This window comes from Ursus arctos, unplaced genomic scaffold, assembly GCF_023065955.2.
Source record: "Ursus arctos isolate Adak ecotype North America unplaced genomic scaffold, UrsArc2.0 scaffold_20, whole genome shotgun sequence".
NCBI lineage: Eukaryota > Metazoa > Chordata > Mammalia > Carnivora > Ursidae > Ursus > Ursus arctos.
In genome coordinates, this window is record NW_026622875.1 from 10,129,152 (window position 1) to 10,145,210 (window position 16,059).

At 41.5% G+C, this 16,059-nt stretch overlaps 1 protein-coding gene across 5 annotated transcripts in view; it reads right to left on the reverse strand.

Annotated features, from left to right (window-relative positions):
* MME (membrane metalloendopeptidase) overlaps positions 1 to 12,828 on the reverse strand; it is a 96,479-nt gene extending 83,651 nt beyond the window's left edge. Inside the window, exons 1-3 of one of the 5 annotated variants that reach the window (XM_026497327.4) lie at positions 12,705 to 12,828; positions 7,975 to 8,141; positions 7,231 to 7,266 (exon numbers count right to left, since the gene is read on the reverse strand). In XM_026497327.4, the coding sequence (XP_026353112.2) occupies positions 7,231 to 7,266; positions 7,975 to 8,131 (193 nt within the window). In that variant the 5' untranslated portion in view covers positions 8,132 to 8,141; positions 12,705 to 12,828. Of the gene's footprint in view, positions 1 to 7,230; positions 7,267 to 7,974; positions 8,142 to 8,521; positions 8,629 to 11,967; positions 12,378 to 12,437; positions 12,574 to 12,704 lie in introns of those variants that run through there. The other 4 variants (XM_044383508.3, XM_026497329.4, XM_026497328.4 and 1 more) reach the window with 4 other exon arrangements.
* Positions 12,829 to 16,059: the final 3,231 nt, after the last annotated feature.

Here is a 16,059-nt window from a genome sequence, read left to right on the forward strand (position 1 = left end):
TCATATAAATGGGGTTGTATAATATGCCGGCTTCGATGTCTGACTTATTTCACTTAACATAATCTTCGAGGTTCACACATACTATTGCATGTGTCAACTTTTTATCCTTGTGTGGCATTCCCATTTATGGCCATACCATATTTTGTTTATTCACCTGTTGATAGACATTTGGATTGTTGCCATGTTTGGGCTATTATGAATAATGCCATAATGAACAATCACATAAAAGTTCTTGTGAGGACATGTGTTTTCATTTCTCTTAAGTAAACACCTAGGTGTGGAATTGCTGGGTCGTATGCAAAGAGTGTGTTTAACTTTTTATGAAAATCGCCAGGTGTTTTCCAAAATGATTTTTATATATTCAGCTGGGATGTACTGAAGAGTTTTCCATTCACACCAACAATGTATGATGGCTCCAGTCTCCACATCCTCACTAACACTCAGTTCTTTTCTTTTTCTTTTCTTTCTTTCTTTTTTTAATTACAGCCTTTCTAGTGGGTATGAGGAGAGGTTGTGTTGAATAGAGAAATATATTCCGGTTTTCAGTGAGTCAGAAATAGGATCAAAAGTAGTCTCCCCCACTCCACCACTACACTCTACTCCTTTCCTAAATGATCAGAGGGGAAGAAATCTTTCAGGATTCAAGGGTTTAGGAATTTTCCCCTTATGATTTTTTAATTCTCTATTTTTAAATTTCCCTTAAATAATCTATGAATATTATCAACTCAATCTTCATATCAAAGGGTTATTGGAAAGCACCTTGCTAGCCCACGTATTTGGTGATGAACAGAACTAAGCAAGACCCTTGACCTACAGAGGGGTCTTCCCATACCTCTTACTCTACAATGTTAAGTGTAAAACTAGGGTCCTCATCCCAGTCTAAGCTACGGTTTATAGCCACTCTCCTTCCCATATAGGTAATTTTCACAGCTGTAAAACAAACCTTAGGATTCCAAATAAGCTTACCAGGCATTGCTAATTTTCTTCCCCTTTAGCCATTTCATTCAACTTATCTATGTTTTCCATGCCTTGGCCATGCATTAAGGGGCAAAAAAATGACAGCGCACTACTGCTTAAATTCTACCCAGCAGGTAAGAAAAAATATGTTACATATGTTTGTATTTATCATATAATTGATTTCCTTCTTGGAAAGGATTTGATTGACAGATGCTAATTTTAACTGGAGAATTTTTAAAGCAAGTATCCCGCTGCACAATTGTCAGGGGAATGGTGTCAGGAAAGCTGCCCAAAGCAAACTGTCACATGCCACATTTAAATTAACAAAGGTGCGCTTCAGCTGGTTTTCCACTAAGATACCTGCTGTGTTCTTATTGCCTGCAGAATTTTCTCCATCTTAATTACATAGTGAAATAGCTTCATCTCCTACTCCGAAAGGCTGCTATGCGCCTGGTAGCCCTCCAGAGTCCGTCCGCAGTCTTTCCTGGACTGATCTAGTTGGGCCATTTTTCTTCATGGAGACTTCTGGGCTGTTAATAGGCAAGAAAGGAGAGACTATGGCCAATAGTGAGCCAGAGAGTCCCTGTTGCTTCCAGGGAAAGGCCAGCTGCTGCCAAGATACCTCACCTAGGCCCTTACCAGAATCTGACCCTTGCAAAATGATCAGGAATTTGAAGGTTCGTATTCAGAATATGAATATATTATCTCACCATGCTGAATATATCTTTCAAGTGAACAGAATGCCTCTTTTCTTTCTATTAATAATTAAATACTCATCAAAAGTTTGCTTGGTAGAAAAAAAAAAAGTTTGCCTGGTGAGTAGAGAATTAAAGAGGAAAGGAAATGAACTGTCCTGAGAGGTTTCATACAGGTCTCGACGTCTCTCGGGGCTACCCTAATTACGCAGTATACAACCTGCACAATTGTACAGACGGTCTTTCTCTCTCCCTTGTGCACTGTATTGCTCATGTATCCTAACTTGGCTTCTCTATCCCCTGGAGAGTCTAAGACAACACTGTTAATATTTGCTGCGTTAGACCCCTTAATTTCAGGTTGTATTTGATGTACTAAAATCACTGATGAAGAGGCTCAATGTTCTCAGGAAAATAGCTGGTTTCTGGATTGAAGAGGGATGTATTCTCCTCCTTCTCAGTGTGGATGTAATTATTCAACCTCAGAGAGTCCTCTCGTGCCTCTGCGCATTAGGTCCTAGCAGGAGGGGAGGCGAGCTGCTTTCGTATGTACAGACATAGGGTACTAAAAGTCTGATGGTCTCCTGGTCTGCTTGGAGGCAACATGGAGAAGTGGTCGTGAGTATGAGTTCTGGAACCAGGCTGCCTGGGTTGGCATCCTAGCCCAAGTTTGTTCATCTGTAAAAATAAGATATAATGGTACCTACATCACAGGGTCATTATGAGAAGCAAATGTGTTAATACATATAAACTGCTTATGATAGAGCTAGCCACATAAATATTCAGTGTTAGCTATTATTCTATTGTATTCTATTCTATTCTTATTCACCCGTATTCTATTATTACACTCCTCTACAGATCTGTTTAATGTTCCTTCCCTATACTTCTATATTACACACCTCAATTTACTAATGAAGCGACAGCTTGGTGGGGAACGCCCGCGTGTGTATGTGTGTGCGTGTTTGAATTCTTCAGAGATAGCCTTAAAATAAGCAGCTATGGGGGATGTCTTCGTTCCCTCTGACTGCTAGAGCAAATGACCACAAACCCAGTGGCTTAAAACAGCACACATTTACTATCGTACAGTTCTAAAAAGGGTTATCAGCGCTGCGTTCGTTCTCGATGATGTACGGGAGATCCATTCCCTCCCCTTTCCAGCGGCTCGAGGCTGCACACGTTCCTTGGCTTGTGGCTGCTTCACTCCAACCTCTGCTTTCCTGCGCTTCTGTGGCTACATTTCCTTCTGTTTCTAACCCTCCTGCTTCCTTCCCCTTAAAAGAATGCTTGTGATTACATAAGGCCACCCAAATGATCGAGGATAATCTCCCCATTTCAAGATCCTAAGTCAAATTTGCGAAGTCTGGGGGGTTTGTTTTGTTTTGTTTTTTTCCAAACAAGGTAACCTATTCCCAGGATCCGGGGATAGGAAGTGGATCTCTGTAGGGAGGCATTATTCCACCTACCACAAAGGGGAAAGCACTGGATGATCTCTTGAGATCATTCCAGCCAATCCCCTATGGAGGGGATTCTACTGTCCGAAGGGGACCATGGAAATGTCTGGAGACAGTTTTTGGTTGTTTCAAGTTGGGAGGGGAATGGTTTTAGACATCTAGTGGATAAAAGGCCAGGGACGCTGCTAAATGTCCTATCATGCACGGGACAGCCCCCTCCCCCAACAAAGAATTATCCGGGCCAAAATGTCAACAGTTACGAAGCTGAGAAGCTCTGATTTAAAGCGTGTGATTCCTTGAAATCTTCTGAGTTAGTAAGGTTGCAGTGCAACAGAAGCCAGTTTCAGGATTTAGATTTACATGGAGAAGTTTGCGGAATCACAAGCAAGCTTTATAACTCCGTGTTTTTGACAATCTTATAGGGTAAATAAGAGTTGAATAATATTACTCATGCTTTAATAGTAGGGTTTTGAACACTGCCTTAACTTGTTATTTGTTAAGTAGTGTTTATTTTATTTTAGGTTTGGTATAATCTTTCATACTGATACATTTCATACACATGCAAATTATCTTTAGGTATGTATTATAAACATCATTTGTGCATATTCTAAATATTTAAATTTACAGATGCTCAGATTTAAAGTACCTACTACCAAATACATTTCAAGATGATCCACGGCCTTCGACAGTATTTCATTTTTGCCTTAGTATGACTGGACTTCTAGTCCTTGACTTCAAAGGATCAAAGAGTTTTTGTTTTTGTTTTCCCCTGGCTTGTAATTTATTTATTTATTTTTTTAAGTTAACTCTACCTCCCGTGTGGAGCTTGGACTCACAACCCCAAGGTCAAGAGTCCCATGCCCTACCGACTGAGCCAGCCAGGCACTCCCCGGTTTGTAATTTAAATGTGTCCAGTGATCTTTCTGAGTGGCCCAGAGAGCAATAGGCACATAGACTGTCTATATGTGAACTATTGTGGTGATTTCCCATCAGGTCTTCATATTCAGTTTACAGGGCTGGTTAGGGTACTAGGAATCTTGTAAGCAAGGTATTAGGCTATTTTTCCAAGAGCTTTATTGGCTCCATAAAGTCAGCCTTAGCTCCTTAAAGATATCTGGTCATATCTGAGTCTATGTATGTTTCTCTTAAATGTGACATTCCAGTCAAAGCCTGGGTGTCATAACCAATGTTTCCAATTATGTCCATGTCAGCCCTGTGAGGGCAGCTGGGGCTCTGGGAGCCTGTGCAGCTTACTGATCACTTGCCGTGACAAACTCATCCACCCAGAGAAAATCTAAGTTAGAACCGACTTTCACTACAAGTAAGCACCTTGTCTATCGATACCTACTTTCTCAATTCTCAAGAATTTCTGTGCTTGGGTTTGAATTCTCCCAGTCTTTCGAAGTCATCTAGAATTGTCAGTAGGAGACTTTATATTCTTTTCATCATCTTTTTTCCCCATCTTTCTCTTCCTTTCCATCCACTGGACTCTGCTCATTCCCTTTCCTTAACACTGTCTTCTGCCCAAGAATTCCCCTAGAACTTTGTTAATTTGCAGCAACTTCTAAAAACAGTAGTTGTATCTTCTATAGTAGAAAAGCTTTACTAACCAGCAGGGGACCGTGGCTGTGTGAACAGGCATGAGTGTGAATACTGTATCCATGAGAGTGAGTTTCATCTTTATTTTTTTCTCCCAGGAAGAATAGTAACTATAAACATGAAAGTATTCTAACAGCTTGTAAACAAACAGAGCTGATTAAAAACAGAGTCATTCAGCAACTCTGTTTACTACTGACACTATTTCCATTGTATACATTTCTCTGCCAAGAAACAGTTTTGGAGGTGTTTTACATTTGCTATGATTTCTAACCTACAAAGGATACGTGTCAAATAGGTCTTAACGAATTGAGATTTGCCAAGCACTATTACAAAAAAAAAAAAAAAAAAAAAAAAAGCCAAAGCCCCAACCCTAAGCAGGAAGTCACATCTAAGATTCCAGATTCCAGATATCACATTGCTAATTGGGGTAGTGCCACTAGAGCGACCTGCCCAGATCTCTATGCCTACCTAGTGAAAGGATTCAGTTTCTTCGAAAACAAAATAAGAAAGAAAAACAGAGTGAGAAAGAGAGAAAGTGCAAGAGAGAATCTACAAATTAAGAGACTTTAAAGACATGTCAGGTGTATTAAGGACAGAGAAACTTGGAGATAATTAGAGGTTAATATGTAAGCAGGAGTTTCTCAAAACAGGTAATGAGCATATAATAAGAGCAGCTGGTAGAGAGAAGAGTTGCGGGAGGGTTCAGGGGAGGAGTAAATGGTAACTTTGACAACCTGGGCACACACCAGTTCTGGCACAGTGACCCTGGACATCTCCCAGCCTGGGTATCTGTGCAGCCATTTCCTGGGGAATAAAGAAACTTCTTTGGTTTCTGGGAAAGCCCTCAGATGGGAAAGTCCCTATACTATGTTGAGCAGCCAATGGCTGATGTCCCAATCGGGCCTCCCGCCAGTCACCCACATCATGTCTTAGGTGTCTTGCCAGCGCACAGGTGATCCAGAACGACTACAGCAGTGAAAATATCAAAAAGCAATAGAGAAAAGCAGAGGGCAAACAGTTGGAACATTAGACTGCCACCTAAAATCCTGAGTTGTTTTCTCACCATTATTTTGCAAAGGTCAAAGAATAGCAAAAACCCAGATAAAACCATCTATAGCAAATGGTTCAAAATCATTTGGGACAGGTTATTTCTTGGAAGAAATGTAAACATTAGAAAGGAGGTTTAGAATCTCCTGCCAAAGGAGACAAAAGGTAAATACTGTGCTCATATCCCAGGGTGTGGTGCTCAGCTGTGACCTTTCTTTTCCTTGTCAAAATGTTCTTCTTTTTTGCACCACACTCTAATTGATGTGACATCTTGCAACTCCACACACCTTCCCCGTTCCCTTCTCTGACTTTTCTTTTCCTTCCACTCTAATTCTCAAAGTCTTCTTAAGTTTGGCCCTTACAGCTCATCTCTGTTTTGGGAACTCAAATACTCCCAAGGCCTCACCTAGCACCCCTGGACAGATCCTAAATGCACCACAGATCTTCTTATACTCCGTCTCTACCTTCCTTCTGTCTCTCCTCACTTGCGTGAAACCCCTGGCTCAGACCCCACATGTCCAAATCCATATTCATCACATCTCTCTCTCCCTAAAACAAACTTAACTCCTAACTTCTCTATTTCTGTGCACATTGCCACCATTCTCCTGAATCCCTAGGTTTTAAAATTTGGCCTCATTTTTAAAGCCTTACGTCCTTCATTGAGCAGGTCCGTTCCCCTGAGCCATCCAATTCTCCCTTCATACTGTCACACAGCTCTCCCATCTCACCGCGGGGGGCTCCCCAACGCACACCTTCATTGCAACAGCAGCCCCCACCTGCCCAGCCTCTTTGGCTCGTTGCTTCTCACACCACCCACCCAACCTGGCATTCCTAGAATCACCTTTCAGCTTTTGCCTTATTAAATGATCTGTTTTGCAAAATACCCATTTCTCCTTCATCAAGGCTAACACATGGACTTTCAAAGCTCTCCATAATGTGTCCCTATTTATCAAGCCTACATCTTCACTGCTTCTCAACAATATGATTTATTTCTGTTGTTCTTTCTCCCTGTATCGCATTCCCTCTTCTGTACCTCCACTTCCAAACCCTAGCCCTGTTTCAAGTCCCCTCCCAAATTTCTACTTCTCCACCTAGCTTTACAGACAACATTTCACTCCCTTCTTAGTTCTTACCCGTCTCATGACCTGCATCGAGAAATTAACACCATGATAGGAGGCTCACCATTTCAATGTGTTGATTTTCTTGCTCCAGCTACATGACAAGCTCCATAAAGCTAGAGATATAGTTCTCTATCACCCCACCAAACACTCCAGGTATGAAAAGAGTGCATTCTTTTTTAGAATAAACTAGCAAATTAATCTACTACTTAAATGCGTTTAGATTTTCCTTGACTATAAATCAATGAGGTATAAGGAATAAAAGTATAAACAAAGAAAATGTAGCGATGGTTGCTTATTAGCATTTGATTTTTTAATGTTATACATTACTTATAAAACTATTAAATTTAAAAACCATCTTCTTACCTGATTTTATGCAGTCTGATGACTTACAAATACCGTCTAGAAAAAGAAGAGTACGTGCATAAATATTTGCAATACGGTCTTCTAATTTCTCCCTATCAAAAACTGCCAACTAAATAACCAGTTCCTTAAAGCAAGAGCTGAAACCTGAGTATTATATATCATTGTCAATAGCTAGAAAAATATACACAGAAATAAAATAGGCAAATCTTAATTTAAAACTTTTATTATGAGGAAAACAATGCATTCATTGTATCACCTCTACCCACTAAGACCTAGGTCTATTAAATTGAAATCATCAGTCGTTTTAGTCTGGTAATCTTCTTCTTTTCCTATTAAGGGACCAATCTTTTCTATCCCTTAGTGTGAAAAACTTCTAAGACTCAAATTAGACCTCTTAGATTCCTGTGAAACCCTTTAGAATTTCAACGACACAACAAATTTCACTAATTAAAGTTGGCCATAAAATTGTGCACACTTTAATTAAATAAAACCATACGTTAGACTCTATAAAATAAGCATGTGTGCACTACATATACTTGGCAATTAATAACTTAGCTCAAACACACAAGACATTATACGTCAGAGTTCATTGTTTTGACACGTTCCATTTGTTTTGATGTTACATTTCGTGAAGGAATCTTTATACCACCCTTAATACATTTGTTTGGCAGATGAAAAAAGCATTAAGATGAAGACTGCACTCTCTTGTGCATGTACGTGTGCACAGGCGGGGGAACAACTCACCATCATAGGTTGCATAGAGTGCAATCATCGTCACAGCGATGATGGTAAGGAGCAGGACAAGGACGGAGAGGCTGATCTCCAGTGGGGTCCATCGTTGTTTCTTTGGCCTTGGAGTGCTGCTATCAGTTATATCCATCTGACTTTCTGATCTGCCCATCACCTAAAATCTGTTAAAAATAAATAAATAAATAAATGTCTTTAAATACTATTAATAACAAACTGTAATAACAAACCGATAAAGAGAAAAAGAAGAGGAAATGTGTACAATTTTCCAAATGCTTAATGCAGCTAAATAAAAAGTAAAAGGTTAATTCGTTTTAAATAGAAATAAATTGTTGTTGAAAGTCAGGATTTCGATTCTGAAAACAAAGAGTATAGAGACAATGAATCTGAAATGACAGGTCATAATCTTCCTTCCTTCTATCCTCCCTCCCTCCCTCCCTCCCTCTCTCTCTCTTTCTTTTCTTCTTTCTTTTATATATACATATATCACTGAAAATCTAAACAAAATTAGGCAAGAAGACTCGGCTAATGGCTAAATACTTACCCAGGCTTCCTTCGGCAGTTCATAAGCAAATAATTGCTGCACCATCATAAAGCCAAGTTTTAAACTCACCCTTCTGAACTTTGGACAACATCAAAGGTGAGTTTTATATCTTGCGCCAGGGGCCTCCTTTATAAGCATGGAAATCAATGACTAATACTTTGAGGTTTTGACTAAGCAATAATTTGAAACACGACTACAGATAAAAACAAAAAGGAACAAACACTTGTGACAGTTAATTTTTAGTCTTAAAAACAACTTTTATTTTTACAGTTCAAAATTACAGCTACTGCTGATGTGGGTATCTATTAACTGGTTAGACAACATTCTGAAAATGGTCACTCACTAAGGCAAAAGTCAGTGGTTTATACCCAGGGATGAAAGATATTAAGCCTTAATCAATGTTTCTTTGTGCAGCTGAAGAAGAAAAAATATATGATTAAAAAAATTCTACCCTGCAGGCCAGGGTAACGACTGTTAAGATACTTATTTAATTTGTATTTAAATTAATATTAATACTTCTACTAATAATAGCTGACATTTATTGAGTACATCCCATGTGTCAGTCACTAGTACTTTACACGTACTAATTGATTTAATCTTTGTAAGGTGGGCATTAATATTCCAATTCTGTACTTTCGGAAACTGGGGCACAGAAAATTCGGGTAATTTGCCCAACTACACAACTAGTAAATGTCCTTTAGAAAGAACACATTTGGCCACTGCTAGAAATAAAAATATATCATCACACAATAAAAGTTATTTTTGATCTTATTGCAGAAGTTTTGGGGAGGGGAAGGGAAATCGAGGGGATGTAAGCCTAAATATTAAATTTCATTATGTTCCTTTTAGAGGCCTCGTGATTTTTTATCGACCATCCACCAAAGCTCAGACTTCAATTTTTCTGCATGACTGTAGAAAAAGAGCATCGTAAACTAACAGACTAGCTGTTTATAGCTTGGTACAAATTAAGCGTATAATTTAGTTCCTAGATGAAGTGACTGCTCAGAAATACTCTTAAGAGTTAAAGATCTTTGTCGAATACCCACAATTCCCTGAGAGTGTGCTTTGTGGAAACTGAGGCACAGGATAAAGTCGAAATAGAGTCTATATCTGAAGTGTGGCCTGGGAGATCCCACTGATAACTAGGAATTTAATCTCCCCAGTGAGTTATTAATAAGTGAACGACAACTGGACTTTAGAGTTCTGGATACAAAGTCTTAAGCATGCTGTTCTCTTGATTACACGAGGCTATAACCAAGGACAGACTATCAAATAAAAATATTTTATTAGACCATGAAAACTGTGTCTGCTCAATAAAAGTGGAATGTAATGTACCCGAATGTTAAAATGTCTTACTTAATGGTTATGTAACTCATGTTGGCTTAGTCTCACAGCCCCTGGGGTTATGATATGGAATTGCATTGATCGTGGTCCTTGGAGTTTTAATAGGGATGTGATTGGGGAAAGAAAAGATGGGACCGAATTTAGTACTTGGACACCGTACAGAGAGATTAATAATAAAAAGAATAATTTTTCCAGTTTCCCCAGAAGAATTCAAGAACGACCTAAAGAGCGTCTGAATATTAATCACATTTCCCTTTCTGGCGTATTTGTCCTCCTGCTCTAATATTTCAGAAGATAACCTAGAGAAAGGTATTTCTGAGATAATACGATCCACTTCTCTTTTTAGTTCTTAGAAGCAGCAATCAGTTTCTCCAGAGCTAGGAACCAGCGCAGTCACAGGGTTAAATTAAAGGTGCTCTTTGGCACCACCAGGCTTCCAACTAGCAAGAAAACTAGTAGGGAGGCATGTCGTTCTTTCTCCCTGCCGGGTGACTGTTTTCTCACTTCTCCTCCTTACCCTTGAGATTGGGGTACAGAGCAGCTGGGCTCTCAATGGTTGTGCACCTCAGCCTGCAGAAACCGTTACAGGGAAATAAAGGCAGTGACTAAAGCTGTTAGTCCTTTTACTGGCATCAAAAGGATATCATCTTTGAATCACCTGCAAACTCCCCATCTGCCCCTCTTGTCAACACTCTGCAAAATTTCTGTCTTTTGCTCCTAAGTAGCACTTTCAAACAGCACTGAGCAAAAGCAGAAATGATGCCAGTGTAACTTCCCAGTTAACTTTGTCATTCATGTCCAGATACCTGTGGTGGGTTCACTGTTTTCCTTTATGAAACAGGGCTCAGAATCTCGAACATCAGGATGGAATATATCACCACCTCCCAGACACTGGAAAATCCACCTCAACCACACCCAACCGGTTTTAGGGAAAGGAGGGAAGGGGGCAGTTACACAAAAGAATACAAAAAAACTATAAAGTTGATACTTACAGTGCCATATAAAGTAGGATAAGCCAAAAAAACAAAAACAAAAAACCTAACACGTTTAAAATACTGCATCTCAATTTAGAGATGTGGTCAGAAAAGCTTACACCAAAAAGTAGACACTTCCACAGGAGAGGACAGAGATCTAGGAGATCTCAGCCACCAAGAAATCTGTGAACTTCAGCTTAATACCGTCACCGAAAGAATAAATGATTATTTTGCTTTGTTGTTTCAAAGCAACATAATGCAGCAATTCTTCCACCAGTTGAGAGAAGGCATCACTTCATGGTAGAGTCAAATCAAAGCCCCTACAGGGTCACTGTTTTGTTATAGGGAAGTCTAGAAACCAAAGCGATTTTCACCTTCACAACACTTTACCACCTTAGCATTTCTGCCAGCCCCTGAGGGTACACTACGGAAACAGCCTGTATTATGGAAACTGAGGCACAGGAAGCAGGAGAAACAGGTTCCATATGTAGGCTGTGGCTGCAGAAGCTGAAGAGGGAGGCACTCAAGAGACTTTAATTTGTAGGTGTTCCCCGGGGCCTGGGATACAGAGCTCTGACAAAGTACCAAGCACATCACTCCCATATGCAGTGTAGCTATTCAGCAGAAGTCACAGCATTGAGTTCAAGAAAGTATCGGACAAATCTCTGTATGTGCTGGAACCAGAAATAACGCAAGAGAGTGAAGACACTGCGAGCCTTCAAAGCCGATTGCCGATCAGCAGGTTCTAAATGCTGACACTGCAAGTCAGGTACTACTTTCCAGTTGGATAAAATTACCATTTGCATCACCCCTGGGGGAGGAACAGACTCGATCAAGTGGCGAAAAGAGGAACGTTTGGTTGCAATTACCCCTGTTTTCAAATAATACAAACAGAATGAGACCGATTAGGTAAGGAAACTTTCATCTACGTAAGAACGCCCCTCTACTCGCGCCAACCCCTCCGTGATTTAAGCACGCTATCAGCATAAATTATATAATAGGAAACTAAGGTTAAGGCAAGATGAAGAGGTAGGATAATGAAAGGATCTTCAGGTTGAGAAAAGTAAAAATAGGAAAGTGAGTTACAAATGAGGAGAGAATCCGATTGAAACCAAAATGAAAACAAACCTTGCTTTAAAGGGGGAAAAAAAAAATCAGTGTCTGTGCAGCGGAATGGCAAATTCCCAGCCCCCAAATCGGTCCCCCTGCAATTCGGTAGCGCTGATCTCGGCAACCAAGCAGAACTCCCAGAGGCTGCAGGGAGCTATGGCAATGAACCTGAGGAGTCGACCCGACATCACTCGCAGAGCCCTCCTCCCAGGTCACCCTCTTTGCCCCTTTTCCCTCACTCTTCAGGTCCTAGTTGCGGCTCCTTCCCAGGGCACGCCTCCCTCGCCCACGGCCGCAGGGTCCCGGGCGCTCCGTCGCGCCGGACCCGAGCCGCTGACCCTGCTCCGTGCGCCTCCCGGGCAGCCGCTCCCCTCGGTCGGCTGTGCCCGCCCGGTGCACGTCCCACCGGCTCCCACCGCCCGCGCTCTCGCGCCCTTCGGCCCCTTCTCCCCAGCTCCCAGGTGGGGGCTCGCTCTCCCGGGACTCACCAGTGGGAGTCGGGAGAAGTTGGAGGCTGCTGAGCACACACATCCCGACCAATGAGCGCGCGGGGCCGGGCGTGGGGAGCCCCGCCGAGCGCCGGTCGGTCCGTGCGTCCGCCCCAGCGCGCCCCGAGCGGCGCGGGCTCCGGGCTGCGGGCGGCGGCGCCGAGCCAAGGCCGGACTCCGGGGAGGTTCCGGGCCCCGCGGCGGCCGGGGCCCGGGGGAGCGAGGGGGAACAGGGCATCCCTCGGACCCGCACCGGGAGAGACTCACCGTGGCCTCTCAGCAGATCCCGCGCCGGGAGTTGGGCGGCTGCTCCCGCCTGCGCTCGGTCAAGCTTCGCCACTTGCACATCTCCGCGCCCCGCGCGTCTCGGCGCTCCCCCCCCCACCCCCCCGCCTCACCGCCGCAGGACGAGCGAGAGGAGCAGTTCCCTGGGTGACCTGAAGGTTTCCGCTAGGTCTCCCGAACCCTGGCACATCTCGTGTGGGGGCCGGGTGTGCGAGTGTGCGAGAAAGCACCCCCTCACCTCACCCTTCCCAAAAGGGCTTTGCCAAATATTCTTGGGATTGCTTAGCTTCGGGGCTTTCAAGAAAACAATACATTGCCTCTACGAGATTGTGTAGTGCTGATGAAGGTTCTGTTGCTCTCCCTAGTCAACCTGAGACAAAAATGATTCTCTTCTCACATTCTTCTTTCGCTCTTTCTCGCTCCTTTTCCTCCCTCCATCCAAGCTTCCTTCCTTTCTCATTATTTATGTTCTCTTGCTCTTTGTTTTCTTTTTCTTTTCTTTCTTTCATGACCCCCTTCTCCCTTTTCGTTCTTCCTGCCTCTCTCCTCCTCTGTTTGCTTTCCTTCTCTTCTTTTCCTTCCTTTCTTTCTTTTTCTTGGTCAGACCAAAATGATGTCAAGAGCTATATTCTGTACTGAAACTCCCCACTCCCACCTCCTGACTCTTGGGAATCTAGTGATGTGTGTATCTGAAGGCTTGGGGATGGGGAGTGAGAGAGTCACAGAAAAAATAGGCTAAGGTGTGTCTCTGCTCTACCTACTAAAATTAGTTATGTGTCCGGACCCTTGTCATTTTAATGGAGCCAAGCAGTACACCATTTTCATGTAAGACGTGCGATTCCTTCTCAAGGAAGTTTTAAGAAAAAGAAAATACTTTTTGCACAGAGGTGATTCCTTTATACAAACTGCCTTTAGCAGCTGTAAATGTCAAGGAGCTCAGAAGAACTAGACCTCCCCTATTGGTTTTGTTGTTGTTTTGCTTACATGATTTTTTGTGCAGTTATTCAATGCCAAACACATATGAGTAGCTTTAGCAGCGGTCCCTTTCCTTTTTCCAATCATGTCTAATTGCAAACACAGAGACGCACACACCCTGTGGAAGTTATACTGAAATACAGGTGACTTTTCCTGAACTAGCAATTATCTGTTTTTAACATCAAGCGACTGACAGATTTTACATTCTTTACATGGTAGAGCTGAAAGGCGAGGAGAAAAAGTGATACTTGCTAATGAAATAGTAAACGGAATACAACGGAGAGACTTTTTTCTTTAAGTTAAAGCAATTATTAAATATTAATATAGATAAATCTAATACAAAGGCTTCAAGAGTACTCTCTCCATATCCCCACGCTTTACTCTTTCTTGGTGCATGTGTTAGTCGCCACTTAATCCTAACGCAACCCTAAAATATGAATGTAATTGCCCTACAAATGAGCATAAGGAGCTTGGCTAAGTTAAAAACATCCAGAATTGTTTCAACTAGAATGTGAACCCAGTTCATTCTTTTTCTTTTTTTTTTTTTTTTAAGATTTTATTTTTAAGTAATCTCTACACCCAAAGTGGGGCTCGAACTTACAAACCCCAAGATCAAGAGTGGTGTGTTCTACCTACTGAGCCAGCCAGGTGCCCCTGAACCTTGTTTATTTTGATTCAAATGCCGAGTTACTGGTATCCTCATTTTACTGAAAGGACTGAAGCATAGATCGGTGATATACTAAAATTCATTGTGTGAGAAATCTAGATCTTCTAACACTCCAGTGCTTCAGCTAAATTACCAAAATGTTATTTCAACTTCACATAATCAACAGTGAACTAAAAGGAGTTAGAAAAGTCCTTTCTTTTTTTACCCCACGTAGCCAGTCCTCCATTTCTTCATAGGGAGCCCCATGTATTAAAACTGTAATATATTTCTTCTGATTAACATAATAATGAATGTTGGGGGGGTGCCATGGCCAGAGTAATCCCCAAATTTGCATATCAACAGGAAATGCAAGTCAAACTCACACCTGATCTTAACATTTCTATTTAAACTTTTCAAGCTACATTTTGTTTTCCAATTTGCACAAAAATTTTAAACAGGAAAAGTTCTTTTGGAAGGTAATAGAATATCCTTGCAGTTCATGAATATCTTATTACCAGCAGAAAATAAGGCAGGCTGGTTTGTGTATAGTGCCTCTAAACTTACAGCTGAGTGTTGAAAATAAAGGTGATTCATTTAAATTCTTTTAAAAATTAAAGATTTGTTAATGAGAACTTTTCAGGCTATTCTGTTATAAGCATATATCATAGTTTTAGTCCTGTCTCGTTGCTAGAAGAAAAACCTTGAAGGAAGTCAATTCAAAGATCCACTCCTGGTAAGGGTATTTTAAAGGAAAAAAGAGTGGATATAGCGTATACAGCAAAGGAAAAATGGCATGGTTAGTTATCTTTAGACTGTCTTTCACCTGATAGTCCAGTGTGTTTCCCACAAGAAATCTTGATCTCATTAAAGTTTACCAGAAATTCAAGGGTTTTATCAAATATGCTAAATCCCTTCCCCAAAGGAGGTTATGCAAGTCTGAGAAATTTTCCCTTTTAAGGGATCTAAGAAGAGCCCCCAGGTGATGAAGCTCAGAAAACTGAGATTTACAGAGGTTGTCCAAGGTCATGCAATTTGGGGAGTTATAGAAATGGAGGAGAAAGTAGTCCTCCTGGCTACCATGCGTAAGTTATTAAGAATGGAATGCATTGGTTCTGGCGAGTTGCAGAATAGACCCTTCAAAGCTGTCCTTATATGCAACACGTATAAATGCTTGATAAAAGTCTTTTTTTAAAGGCCTTTTAAATGCACCACTGAGCCAGCAAGAAAGTGAAGGAAAAGCCAAAATCATAGCCAGGAACTCAGGAAGGCTTGTAAGTACTAAAGATGGCGCTGCCCCAGGGGTATATACCTATCCGTGCGGGCCTCACCAAACCTAGAACTGCAGTTTAACAGGACTCAGAAGTACCAGGGACTTCTTAGAGAGCAATGTGAAAAGTGAAGTCAGCTCCTACAAAAAAAGCTGAGGGCACTGAAAAGAAGCATCTGTAATGCAAACGTGAACTAGAAAACAGAAAAAACAAAACTCAACCTCTATTCCCACTCCCTCCCTCGCCTCCCCACCTCAAACATAAATATGTTTGCTTTTTTCAGCTTGACTCAGGTAGGTATATTTACGCCAAACAGCTTCTGGTGAAAATTTATAATCAGGCCAGACTTCAGATGGACAGTAGGGCTAGGATTTATACTATTTATGTGGCATGAAAATTCCCAAGGTAAAAATCTGTAATAAAGTGGTTCCAGCTAGACTATGCCAAA